Below are 27651 nucleotides of genomic sequence, written 5' to 3'. Positions count from 1 at the left end.
ACATCTCTCTCCCATCTTACTCGATAAGATTCTTTGTTGTCATTGTGGCAATTATAAAGTACCTCTGATTAGGCCTTTTGAAATGGTACTGCTGTCCAGGGGTACGTGCTAATGCTCTCTGTAGATACTCCACAAACTGACCAGTGTTGTATCATAAACCATGGTGTAGAGTTCTTTTGTTGTAGTGTTTTGTTTCTGAGGTTCACATACATACAAATTCTGATTTGAGAATGTTTTCGTTGTGATTGCTTTCTTGTTGCAAGCACAATATGTTTGTTAAAAACTGAAAATTACTGAAAATTAGTTTTCAAAATCTTAACGTGCAGCCTGTCTTTTTTTCTTTAGGAAAGCCCAAGAGGCGAACAAGAAAGTGGTTCTAGCAGGCTGTGTTCCACAGGCCCAACCTCGTCAGGATTACCTCAAAGGCTTGAGTATTATAGGGGTATGTATCTTTATTGATTAGAAACAGAAGATTTTGGTAAACGTTTTCATAGGCCAATAGCATTAGTATAAATTTAGTTGACTGGTTGACTTTCTCCTCAAAAAAGCAGTAGAGAAACTTAGTACCTCTGGTTGTCTGCTTTCTTTATAAAGCACTTAAGCCTTTTTACACCCACCGTTATTTGCTCTGGTTGTGGCTGAGGGGTCACAGGAAATGAGTTTCAGTGCCATTTGTAGCTGTGAGGGAGGTGAAAACAGCCATTGGTACGTTGTTTAAAATATCACAGTTTATTTGCATTAAGATATAAAAAAAAATACACCCTTTAGTAAAATCAGTGAAAGACTGACAAAGGACTTGAGCAGATGTCACACAGGCACAGCTGAAGATTTGATGTTTTTGTGTTTTTTTTTTCTTTTTTATTTCTTTTTACGTCATTTTTTTAAGCAGAATGACAAAAGAAAATGATCATTCTGTTTAAATTTGCGTCAATCTGAAGAGTTAAATCCACCAATGACTGAGTTGTTAGACAGTAAACAAGTTCTGCCTTGAAAAAATAACCTCTGTAGGATCTTCCTGAAAATCAGGGAGATGAAGCACAAGTTAGAAAAGATTTTTCATTGTTTAAGGCTTTAAATCAAAACTAGATTAATTCGTAAAAGGCATGTTTGAGTTGGAACACTGTCATTGGATTCAGTGTGTGAATTATAGAGTGAAGTTGTCCTTTATTATGTTAAATTAGAGTAGATGATTGTACATCATCCTTCATGTACTAAGAACATGGAAAGGTCAACGTGTTTCCTCTTCAGTGTGAAGAAATCTGCTAGGAGCTAAGATTTTAAAGGAACAGCAACAAAACATTCCAAAGAATTCACTTTCATCGCTCAAAATGTTGCATCTTTTTTTTTTTTTTCCAGCTGCATTTTTAGATATGTTATTGCCTATAAATTAATTCACTGCACAGAAATGATACTCAAGGTGTGTAAAATGGTACACTGATGTATACATATGACAATGTATTGATAATTGCAGTTCAGAGGAAGAAACAACATGTCCATGGCACTATGTGCAAGAAAACTGTGGTGCTTTTTTTTATTTCTAAGATACCAACTTACTCTATGCAGCAGGATGGGAAAGGAAAATAAAAAGGTGAATGGTTTTTATGGGATTTTGTGGCCATTACAATGAACGTGAAGATACCTACGTGTATGAAGACAGAGATAAAAAGTATCTTACCTGGCTATAAAATGAATGTGTCATGATCCTTTGGCCTGGACTGTGATTCCATGCATCAGGTGAAGAACAAATGTTGTTTTACTATGGGCAATTATGATGCTTATGTTTGGTCTCAGGGTGTTCACAAGCAGTTGAGTCCAGATAGTGATTGCATCTGCAGCAGCCTCTCACTATGCAGGCAAAGTACTACTGGCCCCCTTCCCATGGCCTGTTCTCATCCTCATCCGTATTTTCTTTTTATCACCTGCTCTCTTCTGAGGTAGAAAAAGTTGAAGTCTGATATTAAGAGGTATTTTCTGAAGGAATTGAAATGCTTACTTTGGAGGATTTAATCCTCTTAAAATGGGACCAAAAGAGTTGTCATGTAAAAGGCACTGGCATTACTCCCAAAAGCATCAGCACTCTAACAGCTGGGAGGGAGCAACATGCTTCTGCTGTAAATATGTGTCCTGCAGCCAACTCCTTCCAAAGTTAATTTTGGATTCTAATAAGAGGTGAGAATATGAATACCCTTTCATTTATCGTGGAGATTGCTAGGAAGCCTTAAGCATTCCCATCTCTTTTGCAGTACATAGTTGGGCCAGATGATTCTGCAGCTTCTTTTGTGGTGCAGCATGGACCAAACAGTGTTTCTGTGGTGCTTGAGATGCCCACGTCGCAGACTCCATTAAAAGGCAGTGTGTGTCTCAGAAAGTATTGGACTTTCATGAATTGCTTTTTCTACCACTCTATTTATTAATAGCTGCAGCCTCTGAGAAAAGTGCAATGAGGCGTTCAGGAAAGACCCTTGTAAGGGACATCTGAAGATCATTTCTCCTGGTCCTATAACTTCAGAAGGAGATTGGTTTAAATCTATTGACTCACGAAATGCTTTTATCCTTAATTTAATGAGCCTATTAAACTGAGAAAAAAGTCTTTATTGTACTAAGTCTTGAACAAGGTCCAAGTGCTTTGTTTTCCCACATGACAGTGCAGTGTCTTCGCATGCTCTTGGTGCTTTCTTGAAAAGACTGTTGGAAAGAGTTTCTCTAATCTGCTTGTTAGGTTCCTGGTTGCACTTTTCTAGATAGTGTTGTTCTGATATTCTCTGGTTTCTGTCTAGTACAAAATAGCTGCTAAAAGTGCAGCCTCTCACTTAACTACCCGTTAAGTGTATTTGGAGATTCTAGTTTGTCTTGCAAAACAGTTTCACGGTGCTAATACTGCTTGTGAGACCACTCAGATCATGCTTGGAAGCATTTGCGTGACCATCCTCAAAGACGCGTCTGCCTGCACTCACAAATCACGTAATGCGAGATTGCAGACGCAGCGCATTACAAGCATGTCTTTGAGCTGTTTACATCTAGCAGTCATCTGTTGAATGTGATAATGACAGTACAAAGGGAGCTGGGAGACTTTCTCTGATGACAGACAGACAGTGTGTAGGTTTGTGTAGTCTCCTAGCTAATTGCTGGGGCTCAGTCAGAGAGTTTGGGGCTTGTCTCCCAGAAGCACAGGGGTAAATTGAGAGGTGAGTGGTTTGGAATGTGACTGGTTTGTGTTTGAGAGTTCAGCAGCAGTCCGTAGCTTCAGCCCTAGTACGGATCACCTCGTGTTTTCCTTTTGACCCTGAGAGTTGTGTAAATGTAATTTCTGAGCTGTACTAATGCCTAACTTAGATTGCATGAGAAAGGCTCAAAGATTTTTCCTGATTTTTGTTTCAACTGCGGCATCGTGCTTTATTATAACACTCCTCTTTGCTTTTTCTCTGGCTGGTTTCCTGCTTTGGCTACCTCTTCATCCCTTGGGCCCTACCCCTGCCTCTGTTCTATATCCAGCTCAGCCCAGATTTCTGCATCTGTCTTTGTTCCCCCTGTATTCCTGCTCAGCTCTCTGCTCCGGTCAGTCTTTAGCTTTTGTTCTACTCAAATCCTAATGGAGAACTGTATATAATGGGCAAAAAGTCCTTTGTGTGGATGCCTACACTAGAAAAAGAAGGTGCAGTTTGCAGAGATAGATGTAGTGCCATATCCAGCACTATGCTACAGTGTGCTAGATCCAGCAGTGAGGTACCTTTTTGTCAGCACTGATGGTTCAGATTGTTTGAACTCACTGCAAAGAAATGTTGAGGAGTGGTGTCTGTGTCCTTCATGCATCAAGAAGAGCTTTGTCTCCATGCTTCTTAATGCCTGTTGGAGACATGATTAAGTCTCTGCTCAGGAAGGTTTATGGATACTTTTGCTGCCATTCATTTCTGAAGAGAGTGCTCTGTAAGATCAGTGAGATGTGGAGATGTGGCTATGGCTGTCTGCATAGCCAAAGAAATTCACTACTTTGTGGTGTTTCCTTTTTCTTCATTTTCCTGTTGTGTTTTTTTTTTTTCTTTTTTTCCTCCCAAATAGGATTGCCCAAAACACTTTCCTTTTCTCACTCCACTTTTACTGAGATATTTTACATGAAGTTTGGAAGCATTGATTATTTTCATTTTTAGCACTTGAGCACTTTGACCAAACAGTTTCCAGTAATTTCAAATGAAAAATGCGTAATGTGGGAAATAACACATGAGGCAGAATAAGCATCCATTCCTGGTTGCAGTTCTTATTATCTCCAAGATGAATAATTTTAATTACTTTCATGAAGTGTCTTCCTGACAGGCACATTGAGAATAATTTCATTTATCCAATAAAATGAAAGTACAACACACCGTTTTTCCCTGTCGTTATTTAACAGGGCGTTCAGGGCCATGCAAAAATTCCCCAGGTGTATAATACAGAAAGTAATTATAGAGCTGGTTCAGATTTTGAACCATTGAGATCTCTTTTGTTTTACAATGATTGTGAACTTCAACAGCTTAGGATCAAGATGTGACAATAGTATTTTAGGCAGTGTATTTGGCAGAGACTGTTATATATCTATGCTTATAATTGTAAATGTATACGGTTCTGCTTTTAAGTTGCTCTTTTAAAATTAAACAGAAAAATCCATGTGTAAGTGTCTCAGGTTATATTAAAAAAAAAAATGAAACAACTTGCATCTGTAATCTGTATATCTAAAAGGGATGTAGTGGGTTGCTCCAAAAGTAATGCCTCCTGTTTATTTTTATGGAAACTACAACAGACACAAAGATCATAATACAATTGTTTGGTAGAAAAAATTCTCAGCTACAAAAACACTATTTTTCAACACAGTTACCAGCAATAGATACGCATTTTTGTCATTAATGAATAAAAGCCTGTATGCTGTGCATATAAAAGTCTGCACCAGGGGAAGTGACCCAATGTTGCTGTTGCTACTGCTGAAATGTACCACCACCTCACTGCCTGCCATGCCACTGACATCTGCCTCAGATATTGTGGGCCAGCATAATAAAATAGAAGGTATTGCTTTTAGAGCAGCCTTCATATATACAAGTATGGAATTATGTGCAAGTTCCACGTAAATGCTTGTATGTGCTTTATTTATGAAGGCGTTTATATAAAGGTATGTCCATAATATGAATGCTTGCAATTCAGAAAAGGATGTAAATATACGTAGTACATAAGAACATTAAAATGCCAATATTAGTGATATTTTGAATAACTGAATTTTTAGAATTCATAATCAATGTATTATATTGATTATACATCTCTGAAGTGGCAGAGATTTGTGTCTTGAAAAGACTATTTCAAAAGAAAAACAAAAAATTTAGCATGGACTTGATCTAACACCCAGACAAGAAAGGGACTTCCATGTGGAACTCTGGATCAGACAGCAACTACAGATGATCTTTTTTTAAGCAGGCTGAATGGAAAATAGATGTGAAATAGAGATGTTTGTGCAGGCATTTGTTTACAGAAAATGACAAGCACAGTGCTGTATGGGCACAGAGACTTAGTAGCTTTGATGATGCAAGTTACACAAGTTTCAAATAACTTTGCTGAAGACCAGGTTTTGCTGTTGAAGCCTGTGCAACTTGTACTTTTGTGCTTTTCAAACAAGTCAAATAACAACCTCCAAGGAAATGAGTGCAGAAGTCATATTAAATATAATTTCATTATTATATACCTGAGATAAACAGTATTTTAGAGTCAGTGTTGTGGAAAGGATTCTGAACTAATTTAAATGTACCAAGTAGGACTTTCTGCATGCTGTTTTCCTGTATTATATGTAAACTTAAATACAGATATCTTGTAGATGTTGCATAAAATATGTAGGCTATGTAGAATGCTTTGGTTGAAAGTTGTAGGAAAAAAGCTCAAGTTTTAGAATGTGAGTGTTTAATCGTACAGTGTTAATGCTGTTTCTTTCTACTTTACATACTGGTATGGTGTATAGATCATTAACCTTGTTTAAAGAATATCTATTCAGAAATAATTGAATGTTTATGGGTACATTTAGGCAAATATAACACCAAAATATTAATTTGTTGTCTTTGTTAGAGATGTTTTGTCTTGTTTGTGAAATACTGCTTGTCCTATGAAGAACATCAAGGCTTTTCCTTCCATTTCCAAACACTGACTGCTGTAAGTCCAGGGCAGCATCTTGTTCTCACGGTTAAGAGAACAATATTTTTAGTTTCATCTCATATTCCTCTGTCTTTTCCCTGCAATACTTCCTTGTTATTTTTCTCCTCTGCCTCATAGTATCCTCAGCTTCTTACAGAATTCTCTCCCTTCTGCTGTTCTGGTCTTGAGGCTCATGGAGCTGCCCATTGACTGCAGCCTCGCAGCGGCCAGTTGGATCCAAGCACTTGGATCCAAGGCTTGAAGGTCTCTCTCACTGGGAGCCCCCACGGAGTGCCTCTCTCGTGTCCTTTTGGTGACTTTGGCCAAACTCATGGGCTGTTACTTTTGAGAACAGAATTTGGTTTAAGTCAGGTGGTGTGTTTTAAAGTTTCTTTGGGAGTCTGACAGAAGAAACAAGATGCACGGAAAAGAAATGGCTAGAAATGTAGCCCCAAAGTTTGCTTCCACTTAATCCAGGCTATCACATTTTTGAAGGAAGAACTATATAAAGAAAGTCCAGTTTCTCATTACTTAGATGTTGACCTTCTGACTTTTTTTAGGTTCAGCAGATAGATCGTGTAGTAGAAGTTGTGGAGGAAACTATTAAAGGTAAGCACTACATTTGAAATATTTGTAAGATGTAAGCATTAGCTAGCAGAAATGCTGTTATGTTCTTTACTGACCTAATCTTCGCTTTCTCTTCTAACTGAATGTTTGGACAGTTCTGTACTGTACCATCTGTGCTTAGTAGTCATTTCAGAGATTTTCTGGTAGGAGCTCAGTGCTCTGTTGGATTCATAAGTAAATGATCCTGAGAAGACTTCAGGAGCCCATTTAAGTTCAATCAGTGTAGGTGGATGTAGAGTATTGCTTAAAGTTTCTGTTCCATCTTAATTCAGTGCTCTATCTCCACTTTCCTATATTTGGTCCTCTCCTCTTTTCTTTTTTTTTCAGATGTTTTGGCTCACTTCTCTGAGCTTTCTTCAGCAGGACAGATAAATTATCCTCTGGTTTAATGTTCTTTTGTAACTGTGTTCCTTGTACTCTTTAGCTGCATTAGTGTGTGTGTACATACAGTGCTTTGCAGTGAAGGGGGGCAAAGGCAGTATTGTTTCTGCAGTCTGACCAGTAAACATTTGCTATTAAATAAATACATTTGTCTGGATCTGTCTGGGTTACCTAAGTTTGTCTCCATTACTTATCAGGCCATAAAAATTACTGTTCCTTGAAGTTTTAAATTACAGGCTTTGGTTTAATTGGCTGTACTTCGAATATAAACAAGTGTCTGCTCTACAATATGTTGCCTTGTAACTTTAATGCTGGAGTATGTTGTTTTGAAGTGCAACATGAAAATGTAAAAAACAGTGTAAAAAAGCTTAGAGGAAAAAGTTTCTATTAAGAAACGATGCTGTGTTGTAAGGCTTCTAGTAAGATTTTTCGGTACTTTGAATGCTTTCAGAAATGAAACATGGACTCTTTATGTACTCCAAAATTTTTGCAGTTCTTCCTTCTGGCATCTGTTTTTATTTTTCTTTCAGCTTATTGTAGAAGAAAGATATTTAGTGCGCTCATACTAAATGTGCACAGTTCTTTCCTCAGAAGCATCATGGTGTTCTTCACAATGTGTGATTTTTGCAGCAGCACAGTATTTCGTATCCCTGTCTAATTTTCCTGAATTGCATTTATTCTTAAGGGATTAAGAAGATAACCTGAGTCAGTATGCCCTCCCTTTACAAAAGCATGCTTTGTAATATTTATACAGATTCATAACATCACTGCTTTTTTTGATGACTCAGCTTCTCAGGTTATTGTGATTGAATATTTTATGACAGGAAAGAAGACGATCAATCTAGAAGCAATTCCAAAAATTATGTTTTTCATTGAATTGATTTTAAGGTTTCATTTTAGATATTGATGAAGTTCTGGGCAATAACGTAGCATAATTTTAATTGACACATAAGCTTTAAATTAAAGTGTAGCTTTTGGGTAAGATTTATGTTCCTTTCTAGCTTAGTGTAAGTGATCAGAATGAAACGGAATGAGTGGGCTGCTGAATTCCATGCATGGTGCCAATTCCTTCAGGGGTTTCTCAGAAGACAATGGAACACGGGATTTCTGAAAAAAAATGAACAAAACCAAAATTTCTATTTGAAAGTGAGGTGACAAATTGACTGCAGTCATAAGGCGTGATAAAGCTTTGCTTTTTCAAAGGCCAACTATTAAAAGTAGAAGCTTTTACTTCTTTGGTTTTTGTTCACTTCAGTTTGTTTAAAGAGAATGCATAAATTTGTGGACCTGGAAATCACCTTCCATGAATAAAGAAGAATTTGAAGCTCTTTGTCCCCACAGATTATAAATGATTCTAACTTGGAACTTCTATTATCTAAGTAAAATAAAGCAGTTAATAAGGCTGTTAAGGATGCTTTATACTGTAAAATAGATCCATGGGAGGGGTTTACGTAAGTCTATGTCAAACCAAATGAAATGTAGTCCCCTTTCTTCTAAAGTCTATGACATTAGTAATAACTTCTGAGGCCCAGGATATCTTGAGGAGGCAGAGGAGGGTGTGGTGTGAGACAGTAGATTAAATATAAATTTAGTCTTGAGAGCTGGCATACATTAGGAAGTTTTTAGTTGGATTTTGTCACAGTTATACAATTTCCTTCACCTGTCTTTTTGTAAGAAAATCCAATAGGCTATATGGGTGGTTTACTCTTGTAGTGTGGGTTTAAAACAATTTAACTATTTAAACTGAATAAATTTAAACTGCGTAGTATCTGCACCCTGCAGGGCATTTGTCCCTGCAGATCAATGTGCCTACACGAGTTGTCTAGATGCTCTATGTAGATTCCTTGGTGATCATCAGAGTTGCCATTTCTAAGGTTTGGTTTTCCTTAGGTTCCCATATTTTAAGGACTACTGCAGATTTTTTGTGGACACTTGTGAATTGTGCACTACAAGATACAAAAAGGGAATCTTTAAAAAGAATATATAAACCCAAAACCAAACCTCCTTCCCCTCTTCTCTGTTGTGTTTCTTTTTTTTTTTTTTCATGATTATCATTTTCTTTCTCATTTCCAAAGAAAATGTCTACCCTGTTGGATTTAGTTGAAAGCTTACTGTACTGCTCCCCCAAAATTACTTTTTCAAAATTATTCAAAGCACTTTCTATGAAATATGATGGTGTTTCTTCTTTCTCTGTCTTAAATTCATATTCAGAAAACCCTCTTCAGAATGGGGTCATTGTGCTGATTCAAAAGATGAATTCAAGAAGTAGATCTTCATGTAATATTTACCTTATAGCATAATTACTGGCTCCCAACTCTCCTCTTATTCATAAACACTTTCATCTGACTTTCCCTTTTTGCCTTGCTTCATCAGCAAATGGAGAAGAAGGATGCTCATGTTTCTTTTGGTTGCTAGTGTTATAAGGAACAGAATTCTCAAGAAATGCTGTGATGATTCATATTTATATTATCATGAGTTTTATAAAGAATTCTATGAAACTGTTAAATTATCTCATTATCAAGTAGATTTTGGAACTGTAATTTCCAAATGTGATCTTCTGAAAGAAGTGTGCAGTATTTACATGCAGGTCATGCCTGATTTATGAGGTGTCCTATGATGTATTTTAACTAAAGGCATCTTCAGGTACTTTTTTATAGCTTATATTACCAAAACCTGAAATCTCTGTAATTTCTACTAAGGAAAATCTAGATTTCAAGGAACTAGATGAATGAATTTGATCTCAGCCTTAGAATTAAAATTTTCACAGTGCTATGTGCAGAAATATAGCTGGAGCATGTCAGTGTTTTGTTTCATCATGCAAGGCTTTAATTTAACAGCTAGTGAAACTTGCTTCATCTGCACGTTACCCAAATCTTAAGCCTGAATTGCAGCTATTTTACATCATTGAGGCATCCTATTTCCACTTACATGCTTAGTTTCCTGGTAACATGTTATGATGGCACAGTATGTTAGGAAAGGACTACTAAGCACTTGCAGTGTCTGAGATAGGAGAAAATTTGATTGCATTTGATGTATGCTCCATTATTAAGTAAGACTTCAGAATTTCAAAGCTGTTCAAGGTATTTGGGAGAAACTTTAAAGTCTTAATGTAGATTTTTTTTTTTTTCTTGGTTTTAAATGTTGGCCCTTACGGATTTGAAGCTTTTTCCACCTTTCATTTTAGACACACTAGCTGCTGAAGCTCATGTTGAAGCTGTCTGGGGGGATGGGGACATGGAACTGGAGCATTTGTATACAATCTGCTTTTAGCTTAGGCCTTAGGGAGATGAGGGGCACAGGTTGAATTGAGTTCAGTCTGTATTGTCTGTCTAGTGTTTTCACAAAACAGAAGTTTACAATGGGTCATTAGATTGATTGTTAAAAACAGCCAAAGGAAATTACTTCAGGGTCAAACCTTTTATACTTCAAGTAACCTTTCTTGATTTCAGTCACGTTGACCTGTCTGGTGAAGTTGCCCATCCATTCCCAGTTTAAACATTAACCAGTATTTACTGTCTATTAAATTGCCCTCATATACTTACTAATTATGTTGTTGTGTCAGTCTACAAAAATGAGCAGATAAATGGTACCTGTCTTGAATATAGACTACATTGCATACCTTGTGTGTATGTATGGAAGCTATATATACGAATGCTAGCATACTAAAGTAGTATTTTTATGTGTAGCTTGTTTTCATTATAATCCACTGATAACAGTAAATAAAATACTGTCTCCCCTATATCTGTGATAGTGGGAAGAGTTGCCTTTACTTAAGAAGTTGATGTTGAGCCAAATGAGGAATAAAAATTGTAGGCATCAGGAGTTCTTTTCTGAGAAAAAAATATTATTTGGCTTCCAGTCAGGAAACTGACTTGTTTGTGCCTAATTGCTGTTCGAGGAGGGTCAGAGGGAGGGTAATGGCCTCATTGAGTGCAGGGTTCTGTAATCCTTTGAAAGCACATAGAAAAAGGGGATGTTTTTGGATGGGTTGTTTTATTTATTTCACTGTGTGGTAGGTTGACTTTTGCTGGTTGTCGTATCCCCACCCAGTTTCCCTCTTGCTCCCCTGCTCTCAGCAGACCAGGAGAGAAAGTAAGATGGAAAAGCTATGGGTCCTGGTAAGGGCAAGGAGATTACATACCAATTGCTGTTGAGGGCAAACTAGACATGTGGAAAATTAATTCACTGCCGATTAAAAATAGAGTACGATAGTAAGAAATAAGCACAAAACTAAAAATAGCTTTCCCTCTGCCCCTGCTTCTTCCAGGTATCAGCTTCTCCTCATCAACTTCTCTTCATTCTCTGCTCCTCTCCTCACAGTGGGATGGGGGGAAGGGGTATGGAGGCTATAGTCAGTCCTTAACAGCTCTTCCCTGCCATTTGCTCCCCATATTCCTCTCCTTCAACGCTCTGGTGTGCCATTTTTTGAAGAAATGCTCCAGTATTGATTTTCTCTTAAGTTCTTGACTTGAGAGTGGTGAGGTGCTGGAACAGCTGCCCAGAGAGGCTGTGGATGCCCCATCCCAGGAGGTGTTCAAGGCCAGGTTGGATGGGGCCCTGGGCAGCCTGGTCTGGTATTATATGTGGAGGTTGGTGGCCCTGCCTGTGGTGGTGGGCTTAGAGATTCATGATCCTTGAGGTCCCTTCCAACCCTGGCCATTCTGTGATTCTCCACTGAGTGCTGTCCTTCAGGAACAGGCTGCTCCAGCATGGGTCCCTTGTGGGCCAGAGGTTCCTGCCAGAAAACCTGCTTTTGCATGGGCTCCTCTCCGTGGGCTTCAGGGTATATCTGCCTGCTCTCATGTCTTCCACAGGTTGCAGGGGGACAGCCTGCTGTACCACGGGCCTCTCCTGAGCTGCAGGGAACTTCTGCTGTGTAGCTGGAGCACCTCCTGTCCTCCTTCTGCCCTTACGTTGGTGGCTGCAGGGCTGTTTCTTTTACTTACTCCCTCACTCCTCTCAGTGCAGTGTTTTTTATCCTGTCTAAACTATGCTTTTCCAGAGATACCACTGATTTGGCTGTGTCCTGAGCTGGGCCTGCTGGAGCTGACTGCAACTATCTGTGAATGGCCTTGGACAGTCCCTGGTCTCTTCTCACAGTGGCTGCCCTGTAGCTTATTTTGCCAGTACCTGGGCATCTGCACCGTGTACACACTGTTACATTTTGAGCACTATCTCTAGGTATGGGAGCTACTTTTTAAACTGGAATTACTGAAAAATAATGATACAAGCTGCAAAAATTTTGCAAGGCACTTTTAAACCAGGTTTCCTGCAGGCAGTACGTAGGAACATAGCTTGGAGATATAGTGTTGAAATGACAGTAGTTTAAAAGATTCAGAGTCACTAATTTGTGTCTATTAATAGTTGGGGCAGCTCAATAAGGTTGAAGTCTTCACTCCATCCATCTTGCTCTTACTGTCTATGGATTAGTAATTTTGAAGCTGTTCCTATATAAACCCAAAATATATATATAAATTTGTTAAAATCTAAGTTATCAGCTTTATGTGTTGGAAGAGTGTCATTACCTGAATGAGTATTATTTTTGTCTTCTTTTAATTTGAGTATTACTTTAACAGTGAACGTTGACTTAAGAAGACCCTGACCTGAATTATCTTAACCTTACAATTTTTTAATGAAGGTGTCTTCATTCAGCTGAATGCTTTACAAGAGCATTGGCTTGAATTTTGATTTCATGTTTCTGACTGCTCAGGAGAAGTATGATGTATGAGAAGTTCAACCTCTGTGAGATGAATTCAAAAGAGTAATATGATGAACTGTGCCAGCATTAGTTCAGAGAGCTTAGTTTTATAGTGTAATTTAAAGAAACAGAACACAATGAGAAATCTGAAGAAATTATGGAGAAAATTCTGCAAAGACACATGGGAATTGCTTTTGTAAATCATCCATAATCAGGGAACTCAACATAAAAGTTTTATTTGTTTAGACAACAGGTTTCCATCTGTAGCACTTACACAATAGCCTGTTGCCATTGCTGTGCCTGTTCAAATGCTCCTGGACATACAGGGATGATTAAGCATGTGAGATGATCCAGAATTTTATGTGAATTTTGCGATTATTTTTTTATTTATTTGGTTTTGAAACACTGTTGTGGCTGGCTCTCCATGTTATGAATGTCACCTTATTTTTTGAACATTTCACAGAAACTGAGTGGGAGTTGAATAGTGATTTAGTAGAATAAAAGTGACAGAGTCGGGGGGGAACAGATTTGAAAATCCTAGTAGCAAAATGTTGTTGTTTTTTTTTTTTTTTTTTCATGAGCCTGTGATGTGCATGGGAAAGGTAACTTTTCTTCCAGACCCATATGTACTCATTTTCAGACTAACGAGTGATGCTCTTGTAACATTCCTCTTTTTCTGTACTATTTACATTGGTTAGACTCAGCTCTGTTGGCTGACAAAGCTCAGCTCATGGTTAGCTCTGTTCAGTTCTGCTCAGGAATGCTCCTGGCTGGTAAGGAATTGTGTGTTCTAATCAGTGCAATTTAAATATCTAGAGAAAGGGTTCAAAAAGATGGCGGAGGAGTAGAGAGGAAACTAAAAGCTTGCTTTTGTGTACAGGGATAGGTTCATCTCAGCCTGGCAGTTTAAGAGTGTTTTGTTCCTTTTAAACCTGCATCTCCTCTGAACGTTAGTTACTTGTATTCCTGCATCTTGCTCTGACAATTTACCCTTCAATATTTCCTTACCTCAGCACACAGTCTATTTCATCTGTTTCAAATTTTTTTCTTTGCAAGTTTCTATCTCAAATCTCCTGAGGTTTTGAACTGCATCCTTGAACCTGATCAAAGGCATTTCTTCAGAAATGTGAGGATAGATGGTCAGGGGAGCTCTTCCTGCAGTTGATTGTTAGCATTGTCCCTCTGTGCTGCTGGAGGTTGTAGCCAGTGTTTTGAGTTCCTATCCTTACAGACACTGCTATGACTGAACGAAACATTGCAGGAATACTGGTAAAGATTTACTTTATGTTTAATAGAGAGAAAATAATCTGTGGTTTCTAGCAATGCAGGCCACCTGCAGAGCTTTTTAAAAAGATTGTAAACTGTGAACTGTATACTCTATTTAATAAATTAAATATTTAAAAGCCCATATTCACCCATGTGGCACTCTTATTCTTGAGTCTTCTGGAACAGAATTGTTATTATATGCTAACTCCTAATGCAAGACTTAGTAAATGCATATATTTCATGTTAATATCACGTGCTTAATAGTATCTGCAGCTTTCTTTGAGTCTGTGCAGTGTGGTAATCTCTTTCTAAAGAGCTCTGAATTGTAGCAACTTGGCCAAATTACCAACTGCTATCAGTACCCTGATGGGACCAGTCCTTTGGCTGAGTATATGCTTTCTCCTGTGGTGCCTGGGCATGGAAATGGGGAAAATATCAGTGTTTCTGATAGCATTAGGCTGAATTATTCCCTGACTTGTAAGGGGATCCAGTTCCTGCATACATCAGTTGAAGGAGCTTAACTTGCACAACATTGTCATTTATGCTGATCAAAAAAAGGAGTAATTTGTATTAGTTTCTAGGGCTGGGGAAGACCATATATATTCCATCTGGGTTTGTTTTTCCTTTTTGCCTGTTGCCTGCATTTACTAGAGGCAGAAAATCCCATGGATGACACTCAGGAATATCTTCACTACATAATTAATGCTAGTGTGGGTGGGTTTGGGTGGGAGTATTAGCACAGTAAAGCCCTAATTCAGTGAGTGTCATTGTTTCTGCACTGGTGTGGCAGCGTGTGATTGCCCTGGGGAGCTCAAGGATTTCTTTGCGTTCAGTCATGTCTGCTTGTTTTTGCTTCAGGGCAGGCAGAAGAGGTGGGAGATTGGCACAAGTGGGCTGATCCCCCAGAGGTAAATCAGGGCTTGAGTCTAACTCGGCTGACAAATCTGTGTTTAAAGTCCAAATGTAAGAGAACTGGGCTGAAGTATCAGTAACAGACAAGGCTAGCTGTATGGTGTGGTAGGCAATTTAAGGTGCATCCTTGTGCCTCAGATGCTATCTTGTGTTAGTTCTCCACAAAGATGTGAAATAACTTTTTTCTACATAATAGCTGCAGAGTTAGAAGGACATCACTGTAAAATAAAACTTACTTGAATTTGATATTAAAGTTTTGCAATGGCTCCTGATTTGCCTCTTCTTCCTTTGCATTTATTATTTATTTGATGCTATTAGGCTCTCTTGTCTTTAAGGTTCTCTTTTTGTTACTTTTGGTTACATTTCCTAATTCTTTCCACTTTTTATATTTAATTGATCCTTCCATCTTTCAGTCTTTATCACTGCTTTTGGTTCTTCCTTCCACTTCTTTAGTTTTTCTTTAGGCTTACTTGCTCCTCTGCTTTCCCTTCAGGTTGCTCAGCCTTCTTTAGGTATGTTGTGCCTGTGTGCATTTTTCTAGTGTTAGCGTTAAGCTCTGCATTAAAAATGGAGTAATGGTGGAAGGAAATGTGTGCAAAAGTACATGAAATAGTACTTAGTCCTTTTTCCCCCATGATGCTGGAGAAGATCAAACAGGTTGGTGAGAGACAGCTGGGAGGAATGCAATTGTACATTGGCAGCCTTGTTGTGAGGAAAATAAGTGTATTTCAGGAAATTGTGAATAACCTCTAAATGTAATCATGTAACTGGGAAAGGGAAAGAATGGGTAACAACAAACTGAAAACAATAGAAATTGTTGTTGCCAAGGCTGGAGTTTCCTGCATCTTTGAAGATTTTCTTTAAACTCGTGTTCTTGTGCTCCTTCAGATATTTGCACCTAACCTTGAAGGCAACGGCTAAGAAATTGTGCTCTGTATGAGGCTGGGAGCTGTTCCAATGGCACACTGCAGTTACAGCAGGGTAGGCATAATGGAGGAGGGGCCGTCACTAGATCATCACAGAGTCATGTCATAGAATGGCCTGGGTTTAAAAGGACCTCAAAGTTTCAATCTCCCAATCATGGGCAGGGTCACCAATCACTACACCAGGCTGCCCAGAGCCACATCCAGCCTGGCCTTGAATGCCTCCAGGGGTGGAGCACTGTTCTGTCTGTCAGGCAGGCAGTATTTCTCAGCAGGTACTGAGGGGCTGTGGACTGAATGGAGATGGCTATTTTTGAGATACACTATGTCTGTTAAGGTCTGGAAAATAACTGCAAGACTGATAGACAGTTGTTAAGTTTAACTAAAATGACTAAACCATACGACTTCCCTCTAACTTAACCTTGTATCAAGCTGGCAAAGTACTACTCCAATGGTCTGATGTTCAGAGCATATTCAGTGCTATAATCTTAAGGTAAGGAAATTCCATTATCAGTTCCCTTCTCATAATTCTATTTCAAGATCAGTCATTTTCTTACTGCACTCGTGAAGCACATATCATCTACAAATAAAAGTATATGTATGTAAGTAGCATTAATATTATGGTGTTTTCTTTGTATCCTTTTGAAAAAGTGAAAATACATTGAAACTACTTCTGTTCTGCACAGTGGTTTACCAAACTGACACATGTAAAAGTCTTTATTTAAACTAACAATAGGATTTAATACTCTGATTAATTCATTCCAACCTCATCTTCTGTGGGAACAACGCCAAGAAATGTGAATTACATTTACTGACTTGTATAAAAAAATGAGTTTCATTTTCAAGCGAGCTCTTAGAATTAGAGATCTCTGATTCATTTTAAATTGTTTCTACCTTGATTTCATTTATGGTTTTACTGTGAGTGATTCTGCTCTATAAGCTTTTTCACTTGGTCTGTAGGATTTTATTAGTGTAATCTGCATGAAGTAACTTGTGAATATCTGCTCTGAAACATGACTTTAATTACTTTACAATTTTAAAATATAATTGTATTTGCCAGTACACTATGTGAAATTAGAGAAGTTATCTTTTTGTCAGGAGAGGTATATAGCACTGTTTTGACTGGTCAATGCACACATCTAGACTGAATTACCTGACTAGTTCTGCTCCACAGCATCACAGGATGATAGAGGTTGGAAGGCACCTCTGGAGGCCTTTTGGTCCAGTCCCCTGCTCAGTCAGCAACATCCAGAGGACATAAATGAGAACCATGTCCAACCAGCTTTTGCATATCTCAGGGAAGGAGATATTCCACAACCAATCTGGGCAGGCTGTCTGAGTAATCAGTCACCGTTTGTCATGAAGCAGTATTTCAAAGCTTGCATCTTCCAGCAAGCCAACAACAACAACAAAAAGTGGTGGCTTGCTTGAGATAGAGCACTCATTGTTATGGAAGTTGAATTGTGATTTACTCAGTTTTCAAAAATGATTTTATACTAAGAATTTAAAAAAGAAAAGAAAAAAAAGCTTTGAGATACCTGCTTTGTTTAGCTAACTTGTTATGCAGCCTGTTAGGTCAGAGAGAAGGAGACCTTGATTGCAGTGTTTCATCTCATTCTAAATTTTGAAAGGAGATAATGAATGAGATTTGAAATTCCTCCTTTTCTCAGCCATGCTTGATGTTGGTTTGGGATTCATACTGCTCAGGCAATTTAAAAAAGATATTGTTTAGCATTTCCTTTTTTGACCCATTCTAAATATTGAAAGGTTTTTAAGGTTTAAGTTGTTTTTTGAAATTTTTTGACAGAAATACGGAGGAAAAAGATCTACAGGATTTGAAAAGGATTCAGTGTTTATCGAGTTATGCTTTATTAATAGCAATAACATTGTAAACATGCTTCAATGATTGTTTAGAATGAAGCAAAATAGTTAATGTATAGAGTAGGGAAAAAGAATTTAAGGTCACAAATATTGTAGTAGGATTTCTTTTCTTTTTAAATTATTAATGTGTCTGCGATAGAGATTACTGTAGTTGGTTATGCTGTTCCTGTTGTATATGGAGTGAAAAATACAGGGATATTGCCATGTGTAAGCTATACACAGGTTCTGCAGCCTCATATTAATGTGAAATTTAGTGTCATTCAGTAGGAATATGAGAAAAACTGTAGCCATGTGTCACCCAAAAATAAACTACTGTATTTGATTCCCAGGGTGTAGACACACTGAGCTGATGCACTGGCTTGGGATGCGTTTTTGCCACTTCTGAGCTAGCAAGGAGGCATGAAGTGATCATAGAATCAGATAGGTTGGAAAAGACCTTTGAGATAGAGTCCAACCACCAACCTGCCTTGTCCAGTCTTATCATTAAACAAAGTCCCTTAGTGCCACATGCAGTACAGGGTTGTGAACCATTCAGTGGACCACATAGGAGGTGATGACTTAGGTGGAGTTTCTTTCCACTTTTTGAGAGAGGCTGGGTCTTATGCACCCTAGTGAGTTATATTTTACTTGAAAACATCTGGAGACTTGTTTTCTGATGCTGCTAGTTACTTGTCTAGCATTTGAAAGACTGAGCTGGCTGTCTTTCTAGACTACCATAGTGTTTTGCATTTTATTCTGCCTATTTTCTTGAGAAAATGGGGATTATAAAGTTGTACCTTCTGAATAGGTCTGTCATTATCTCCATTTTTTATACTTTAACACGTTTGAAACAGATTCGAGATAAGTTGCATAGCCTCTTTTTCCAGAATTTCTATGAAAGTTTGTCTTTGATTAATTCTCCAAGTATGGGAGAAACAGAGCATGAGCTAAATTCTTACAAGACAACAATAATTCATGTTGTTCTTTGTTGTGAAAGTACATATTCAGAGATCAAGCTTCTCTGATTCTGCTGAAATATAACTTGTTGGGGAGGGCAGGTTTCTCGTGCATATTTTGTGGAGTTCAGAATGGTGATTTGACTCTTAATTATAAATGTATGAATTTTAGATTTGGGGTGATTATTATTATTTTTAAGTCTGAATATTTTAGGATGATGCAAATTATTCCATTATACTTTCAGCCATAAATCCAAATGCAGTTTTAACACGGTAAAGCAATTGAATATTTAAAAACTGGATAAGCTGCTTTGTTTCAAATAAACCATAGTATTAAGAAAAACAAAAATGAATGTTCTCTGCTTCTAGTTCAATTTTTATGCCTATGATAATGCAATCACTTTTGTCATACAAGTAAATAAAATGGTGTCATGCTTGTGACTCCTTAACGAAGCATTAGATTGGAAAATAACCGATTGTATTACGAGACAATGATTTTGCTGTTATTGTCATGAAAAGGTTGAAATGAATAATTTAGCAAATGTTAATAGCGTAAGTAAGATATTCTAAGTTCACAGCAGGGTATAATGAATTTTTTCTCCAACACATTTGCAAAAATAATAACCTTTCAATTACTATTACTGATGTCTCCTTTTAGTATCAACCATTGCAATCTCAAGCTGATTCTGCTCAGTTCTTCATTAAATCAAATTTTAAGAGTTTTCTATGCATCTTAAAAAGTATAAGAAAGACTACCAAAAGTAGTATGAGAGACCGTGTCAAAAGCCTTGCTGAAGTCAAGGTAGTCAACATCCACTGCTGTCCCCCTCGTCTACCTAGCTGGTCATGATGTCATAGAAGGCTATCAGACTGATAAAGCACGATTTCTCCTTAGTGGATCTGTGTTAACTAATCCTGGTAAATTCCTTTTCTTCTACGTGCTTGGAGAAGATATCCAGAATAAGTTGTTTCATCAGCTTTCCAAGGACAGAGGTGAGGCTGACTGGTCTGTAGTTTCCCAGGTTCTCCTTCTTGCCCTTTTTGAAGACTGGAGTGATGCTGGCTTTTCCTCCAGTCCTCAGGCACCTCTCTTGTTCTCCCTGACCTTTCAAAGATTGTGGAGAATGGTTCAGTAATCACTTCTGCCAGCTCCTTTAGCAGTCATGGCTGTATCCTGTTGAGGCCCATGGATTTGTGTGTGTTGAATTTGCCTAGATGATCTCTAACCAGATCCTCCTCGACCATGGGGAAGTCTTCCTTTCCCACGACTCTCTCTTTTACCTTCAGGGTCTAGGATTCCCGAGGGCCAGTCTTTGCAGTAAAGACTGAAGCAAGGAAATTATTCAGTAACTCTGCTTTCTCTGTGTCCTCCATAGCCAGGGCAGCCACCTCATTCAGCAGCAGGGCCATGTTTTCCTTGGTTTTCCTTTTGCTATCAATATATTTAAGAAAGCCTTTCTTGTTGTCCTTAACCATCCTCACCAGATTTAATCCTCGATGGGCCCTAGTCATCTTTGTTGCATCCCTGTGCCCCAGCTGCTTTTCTGTTTTCCTTCCAAGTGGCCAGATCCTTTCTCCTCAGTCCATAAACTTCCTTTTTCCATTTAAGTTTTTTCTATTAGCTCTTTACTCATCCATGTGGGTCTCCTGCCACTTTTGCCTGATTTCTTAATCTTAGAGGTTCAGTGGTCTCGAGCTTGAAAGAAGTGATGCTTGAATGTTAACAAACTCTTTTGGGCCCCCTTTCCTTCCAATACTTTACCCTGTGGGATAGTGCCAAGTTGGTTCTTGAAGGGGTTGTTGTTGGCTCTCCTGATGTGCAGGGTTGCAATTTGACTTCTTGCCCTGTTTTTTCCACACAAAACCTTGAACTCCCCTATCTCATGGTTGCTGTAGCCAAGGCTGCCTCCGACATTCACTTCCTCAGCTAGCCCTTCTTTGTATGAACTAAATCCAATAGCATGCTTCTTACTGTCTCCTTCATCACCTGGATCTGGAAGTTATCCTTCACATACTCCCGACGTCTCCTGGATGGCTTGCAGCCCACCATTATGGCCTACTATGTGTGGGCTTTATGAAATAAATGATTTTTTCACTGGAGATATTTTGCTCTGGGTCTTGCAATAATATATGCTCAGTTTATTTTATTCTTCATTGCTTTTGCTTTCAAATTTTTAGTGAAGCTTGTCATTTGTACTGCTGAAATGTATCGTAAGTTGTGTAACTGATGTTCTGTTTAAGGCAGTTATGATAGCTTTAGTATTTTACTGTCTGGAGAATAACTAGTTTCGAGAGAGTATCTGAGGCAGTTTCTGACCTGCAATGTCCTTGGTGTTGGAGGAACACACCCTTATGATTATCTCTGTTACATCTATGGCAGTAAGAGTAGGATGATCCCTTTTCCATCTGCTTCAGTTCATCACTTGCAGCCTCTTCCAGATAGGCACTAATGCAGTATGTCTGTTACCTAGCAGAGTCTTAACACAGCTGCTCTGCAGCGGAACCCTCTACACATCCTGTAGGAAACAAAATGTATAGGAAAAGAGCAGGGCGATTTAGGGCAGAAAAAGAATGGAGAGGTTAATGGGAATATGGTCTCTGGATAGCAAAGAAGTTGCAAATCAAAATGTCAGGTACATATGGAATAGAGTAAAATTATGAACGCTTTCTTACAGTGCTCTCTGCCCAAAAATCAATGTTGGTTATAGCCACTCTGACCTGTAGAGCTGGACTGGGAAAGCCAATGCTGACCATAAATGCTGCTTGTCAGTTTAGCTTTTAATATGTTCACAGGATGCGCTTCACAGTACTTTCCCTCAGACTTTTGTAGTCAGGCAATTTAAACTCAGTTGTGTTGGTTTTCTACATAAGAAACTTTAAAGATGTTTAGGAGTAGTTTATTACCTACTAGTTTCAGCTTGCATAAGGCTTGAGGAAAAAATATTTTAATTCTGGCATACTCGTCATATAAATATCACTGTATTTGATAGTATGTTGATAGTTGCTTGAGAATCTGAAAATTAAATTGCTTATATCATTTTAATTGAATGAAACAAATTCAGGTATGAAATGATAATTGGATGAAATAATTTCTTCCATTTTAACGTGATTTATTTTACCTGTCGGTATTTCTTTTTTAAATTCTCCAGCTAATTGTCCAGCTAAATTGTTACATCTCATTCTCATTTTCAGTCTTTGAAGTATAAACACTGCTTGTGATGAAGGGCAAATCGAAACAAATAAGTGCTTTGTACTGACTGCATTTTTATGCTTCATTTGAAGGTCATTCTGTGAGACTGCTTGGTCAGAAAAAGGATAATGGAAAACGTTTGGGGGGAGCACGACTGGATTTACCAAAGATCAGGAAGAATCCACTTATAGAAATCATTTCCATCAATACAGGGTAAGAATCTTCCAAACATAAAGTATTTAGTTCTTCTGAGGAATTGCCTAGTTTATAATTTCAGAGTTAAAAAGGAAAGGAAGAATGATCACTTTTAAATTGTAAATGATTTTAAATGTCTTCTTTCTGGAAAATAAACCCCTACTTAATTAGGTGCAAGTCTTCTGCTGTTCCAGGACTGCAAGCAATCGTTCAGTCCTCTTTCTTCATCTAAGCATTTCTCAGAAGTAAAATTCCAAAGAAAGCTGGAGAATTAAAAATACTATGAGATTTGCTCCTCAGCTCTTTTGGCTTGGAAGGCAATTCTGGAATATCATTTGTAGTTGATTAAGCTCTGTAAACACCTGATTGTCAGCTCTGCTATATAAGTGGCTAAATTAGACATATTTGTTTCTAGCCCCTCTGATACATTTCTAAGAGTTTTCGTGCTCATATTTCAACCTTTGCTTTGTTAAAAAAAAATAAAGCTAGTCTCTGCCCATCAAGCAACTCTAGATGTCTATTTTTCTATACATTTATGAGTGTTTTTCTGCTCTGAGGAATTCCATCTGCAATCTCTCTTCCCTTGATGCTTTTCTGTTCTCCACTCAATTATCTACCATTTGGTCAGTTTCCTAAAAACACAAACAGAAGTCCCCCATACAAGTCTCCTCTGATTTTTCCCATCTTCTTCAACTTACATAGTAATTTCCCAGGTGATGAATATAAAATGTGTTATTCTAGGCATCTTAGGTCAATGAGAACTTACAGCCTAGAGGAAGAAAAGCATGAAATATATTAGAACTGTTTTCACTTTAGTCTAGCACTTTCATAAACATTTCATGAATCAGTTAAGCTACTATCCTCTTTCTCTTGTTTCCTTTTCTGTAAACAATTGTTCCTTCTTAATTTGATGTAAAATCTAGTGTTCTATTTAGGGCAGAATATCAGTTCAAGACTGAAGTGTGGTTATTTTTTCTTCCTCTGACCATAAGTATAGAGATGACTTTTTTTTTTCACGTTGAATTGTGATACTTTTAAACTGCAGGCTCATGCCTGGATCATTTTGATGTCTGTGTATAAGATTGTCTGCTACAGTTATTTTAAGTGTTCAGAACTTTTCTTTCCGTATCGTCTTTCCTGTAAATGACTTCTCTTTTCATGATTAAAAGCAAAATATTCTTTTACATTTGATTATGCCTATGTTTCAGGTGTTACAATTTTTCTTTTCCATTGATATTCGTAACTAATGTAATAAAACATTTCTAATTGTAAATGTTGCCAAGAATGCAAACTGGTTTATGTGTGGTCTTGTTTACCTGTCATTTCATGTCTAATAGCACATTGAAATGGTACTGGCAGTGATAATTTTATCAGGTTACGGCTTCGTGGAAACGAAACAGGCTACTGCAGATTGTATGCATTTACCATTAGATAGCTGATTAGTAGCAACCTTTTTTTTTACAGGGCTTTTTTTTTTTATTTTCCTTTTTTTTTTTAATTTTTCTTTTTTTGGTTTTAAAACAAGGCTGTCTCCAAACTGATCAAGCTGAAGACAAGAAACACCTCTCTAAGATATTACCTTGGGCAAACTTTTTCTTTAGTACACGAGAGTTTACAAACCCTTATCACTTTCACTAGTAATTAGTGCTATTCTTATGCCAATACAATATGTATTTTATATCTCAGAGTAACCTAAGTAACAGTAGAAGTCACAAGGGTACATTTATTTAATGAAGAATTAGGTCCAGTACAGACCAGAGCGTTCTCAAAGCCTCAAACTTGAAAGTCAGTTCTATGAGGCATCTGAATAACTAATGTCCCACTCAATATTACATGCTCAGGGAATCTTGTCTCCTGTGAAATACAGATTATTGCTTTCTTTCCCATTCTCCTCCTTCCCAGTGTCTCCACCTGTGTGCTGCAGGTGACTTTTTAGTTAGTACTGGCATTTTGAAAATTAAACTGTGGCTTTATGAAGACAATAACAGCATTCAATTTTCTCAAAATGTAAAAAAAAAATAACCAGTGAGGAACAAGACAGAATATGTATTACTGATTCTGATTTGACTGTGCTTGTTTTATCTTCTTTGTCTTCGCAATTGCCTGTGGCAATTTTTAGTGTTGATGCCACATCGGATCTGTGCTGTTTTCTTTGTGTAAAGACTGCAAGAATCTTTAAAGATTAGTTTCGGTACAGTGTTCTTTATTGAGAGATTAATTACGTCAGACTGAACTGTCTCAAAATAGTGAGAAATACCAAGTTAAAAATAGTGGTTTCCTTCTCGGAGATACATCTGTGTGGTGCTGTTGACTGATAGCATCCAGGATCAGTGTGAATAGGGCTGCTCAGTGAAGGAGCATGAGAAGGAATCAGGGGTGCCAGTAGCTCAGACAGTCCCTTCATCACTGGGACCCTGCTGGTGGTCTGAGCACTGCACACAGAGATTGGATGGGGGCAGGAGCCATCAACAGGCAATAAGGCAGGGTGGGGGCTGTAAACAGGCATGCTGTAAGCCCAGGGCAGGCCTGGGAACACAGGCCTGAGCGTATCGGGATGGCCAGGGATGGCCAGGGTGGGTGAGGCCTGCTGGTGCCCTCAGAGCTGTGACAAATGGTGGTGGTGGTGTTTTACCGTATTGAAGCAGGGTTTAACGAACTCTGAAGCAGGGTTTAACGAACTCTTGGCCTCTTCTGTGAGGCTTGGAACACATGTATACCTCAACCCCAAAAGGCTGGGATCTGTGATGGCTTCTGCTAGCCCCTTTCCCTCTCCATTAATGCACATACCATTAGGGATGTGGACACCTGGAGCTGTTCTGGGAGTTCAGGTAGCTTTGGAGAGTCTTCAAAAGTGCTGATTATTAAACTATCTCTAATTTTTGTAAAACTGTGTCTGAGAACATGGGTGCAATTGAACTGCAGGAGAGTAAGAACTGATTTTTAACTCAAGTTCGTATTGTTTTCTCCCTCAAACATGGAGGATAAAAAATTCCCTGTTCTGAAAGGTTCAGTCTAGGTACAGTCATGAACATTTTTTCTCACTTGCCTATATACTGATACATGCACAAATACAAATTAATCCCTTTCAATGCTTTTTTTCCTAGACTGCTACTATACATGAGCCTGTTCTGTTGAATGAATTGTGTCTGTCTGCCAAGGGACATATATATTGTCTCAATTACAGTATGTAAATAACATACTGTCATTTAAAAAAAAAAAAAAAGGAATATCTGTGGAGATAATTGCTTCTGCTGCATCCGAGAGCCACCTCGAGGTTCTCACACAGCACATTTACTCTTTGAAAGGTGATGCTGTGTCCTTAAAGGGAACTGGACCTTGTTCAGTGTTTGCCTTTGTCTAATTTTTTCTATTGCTAACCTTAGATTGCTCTCAGGTTTTCTGTTTTCTCATTTAGAAATCCAAGCTATCTTTTTCTTTTCAATTTACCATGGCAGTTTGTGATTCTGTCTAGAAACTGTGACTCTAGGGAAAACCTTCTAGGCCAGGAGCAACATTTCAGCATGTTTGAGTATGTTCATAAAGAATTCTTTGGTGAGTGCCACAACAGGGGCATAAGAGACTTATCAGACTGCTCTGATGCACAAATAAACATAAGCGGATCTTAATTTTTTCATGTATCAGATACATAAGGAGGCTTTTTGATGCCAGTATATTATATATGCTTTGACTCCCATAGCTTTCCCCTTATTCATAATTCCCCTTTCTTTGTATATGGTTTGATGTTACTGTTTTAAAAAGCAATTCAGTACTTTTCAATCAATCATTAATTTCTTTTTTTTCATATAATAAGCAGTTAAAGTCCATGATTCCAGCAGAGTGTGGATAGTTGTATTAATATCTAGCAAGTTCTGCAGCGATAGTAATAGGTATGAATCTAGAACATTTGTTCATGTCTTCCCAAATCTGCTTTGAATTCAAGACATTTGGTTCCATCTCTTTTTCTGTTGTTCATGGCATAAGCATGTATTTTGCAGATCATTTGCAGGTAGTAGTAATAGGATGCCATGTTAAATGCTGTATGGAGAGAAGGGATGGAGTTGTTTGGTCACTCTAATGTGATTTTTTCCATCAGATTGAAATAAGAAAGTGGCGTGTTCTGGAATCAGTTTTGCATTACAGCTTCATTTTGGTCTAGGGAAAAAATCTTAGTTCCTCTTTTTAATCTAATCTTCATTAGTGCCAATCTCATAATCTATCTAGCTAGTCAGAGAACTCTCTTGGGATGTGAACTAAGTCTTCCACCTTTTCATTATATAATTATCTATCCTGAATCTCTACAGCTTTAACTATTACTTACTGATGTAACTTGTTGCTGCTGTGACCCAAGCTCCCTTCTACCCGAGCTGCTACAGCTCACATACACTCCAAATATAATTTCATTTGTGCTTGTTGGATGCTTTGGGAAGCATGGAGGGAGTGCAGTATGAGTTGTATGAGCTGAATGTGAGCCTATACCAGAAGTTACTGTTGGGTGGTTTGCATGCATTTGCTGAATTGCTTTCTGTGCCCTGAAGTGGTCATTCAGAATGTTCCTAAACTGATGATGAATCCAAATTTAGCAAAAGAATTAAAAAAAAAAAAAAAAAAAAAAGTAGTTCTACTTACAGTAGTTGGTTTGTTTTATAAATCAAGCAATCAAAAAATCATCAAAAAAAACCCCACAGCTGTGAAGTTACTGTCTTTAATCCTGACATTCTGAGGCAAAAACACTTCACTGGTTATGAATTATGAAAGGTTAAATTCTACTCCTTCATCATTTTCTGTCATAAGCAGTTTTTCAGTTTTATGATGAGTTGGGAAATACGAGGATTGAATTTTCTCCAAGAATTGCTTTTTAATTTTATATGAAGTCACATTATATTCTGTCTACATAATGCATTTCAGCATTTGCTTAGCATCGAGTCATAAAATACTCCAGAATTACATAGACATGAAAGTGCAGGTTATCCTGTTGGTTTTTGTTTGTTTTTGTTTTTGATTCTGCAAAAACTTTTCTCATGTTACAGAAGTTTATAATGTTGGATAACTTTCTCCTTATTTTGATGGTTAATATCTTGGTATCTGTGAGATGTTAAGTGACAGTTGTAAAATAATGCTGATAAGAGATCTGGAAAGTTTTTGCTGGTATGCATAGATCCATTTTGCTTTGAGTCATCTTTGTGTGTGTCAGCACATTTCAGGCTGCTTTCAGTATTATAAGCATTTCCTATTCTTTCTCTTTAATTACTGCTACTAGTTGAGAGCTACTGGACAAGAAATATCAGTGGCTTTCCTCACAAAGCAGTACATAGGGAGACAGTGACATCAGCCAGATATGTAAGAGGATTACAAACAGAAAGATCAGGAAGTGATCGTGTGTCTTTTTTTGCCTCCTCCAATGGAGGAGTAATTATTGCTTTGTAGTTATTTGATGCCTGTACACTAGCGAGTGTGCAGATCCCAGTTAGACCAGTATGTATTCCTTTGTCAGGATAAGATTGCCTG

The 27651-nt window shown here is 37.9% G+C and overlaps 1 protein-coding gene across 5 annotated transcripts in view; it reads left to right on the top strand.

Annotated features, from left to right (window-relative positions):
- CDKAL1 (CDKAL1 threonylcarbamoyladenosine tRNA methylthiotransferase) overlaps positions 1-27651 on the top strand; it is a 364081-nt gene that overhangs the window by 121501 nt on the left and 214929 nt on the right. For all 5 annotated transcript variants that reach the window (XM_090136868.1, XM_031610103.2, XM_090136867.1 and 2 more), the window contains 3 exons: positions 346-442; positions 6699-6747; positions 22044-22164. In XM_090136868.1, the coding sequence (XP_089992994.1) occupies positions 346-442; positions 6699-6747; positions 22044-22164 (267 nt within the window). The remainder of the gene's footprint in view (positions 1-345; positions 443-6698; positions 6748-22043; positions 22165-27651) is intronic.

Source organism: Phasianus colchicus, chromosome 3 (assembly GCF_987193195.1).
Source record: "Phasianus colchicus chromosome 3, bPhaCol1.hap1.1, whole genome shotgun sequence".
In the NCBI taxonomy this organism is placed as follows: domain Eukaryota; kingdom Metazoa; phylum Chordata; class Aves; order Galliformes; family Phasianidae; genus Phasianus; species Phasianus colchicus.
The sequence above is the reverse complement of the archived record's forward strand: the minus strand, read 5'-3'. Positions and strand labels throughout refer to the sequence as shown.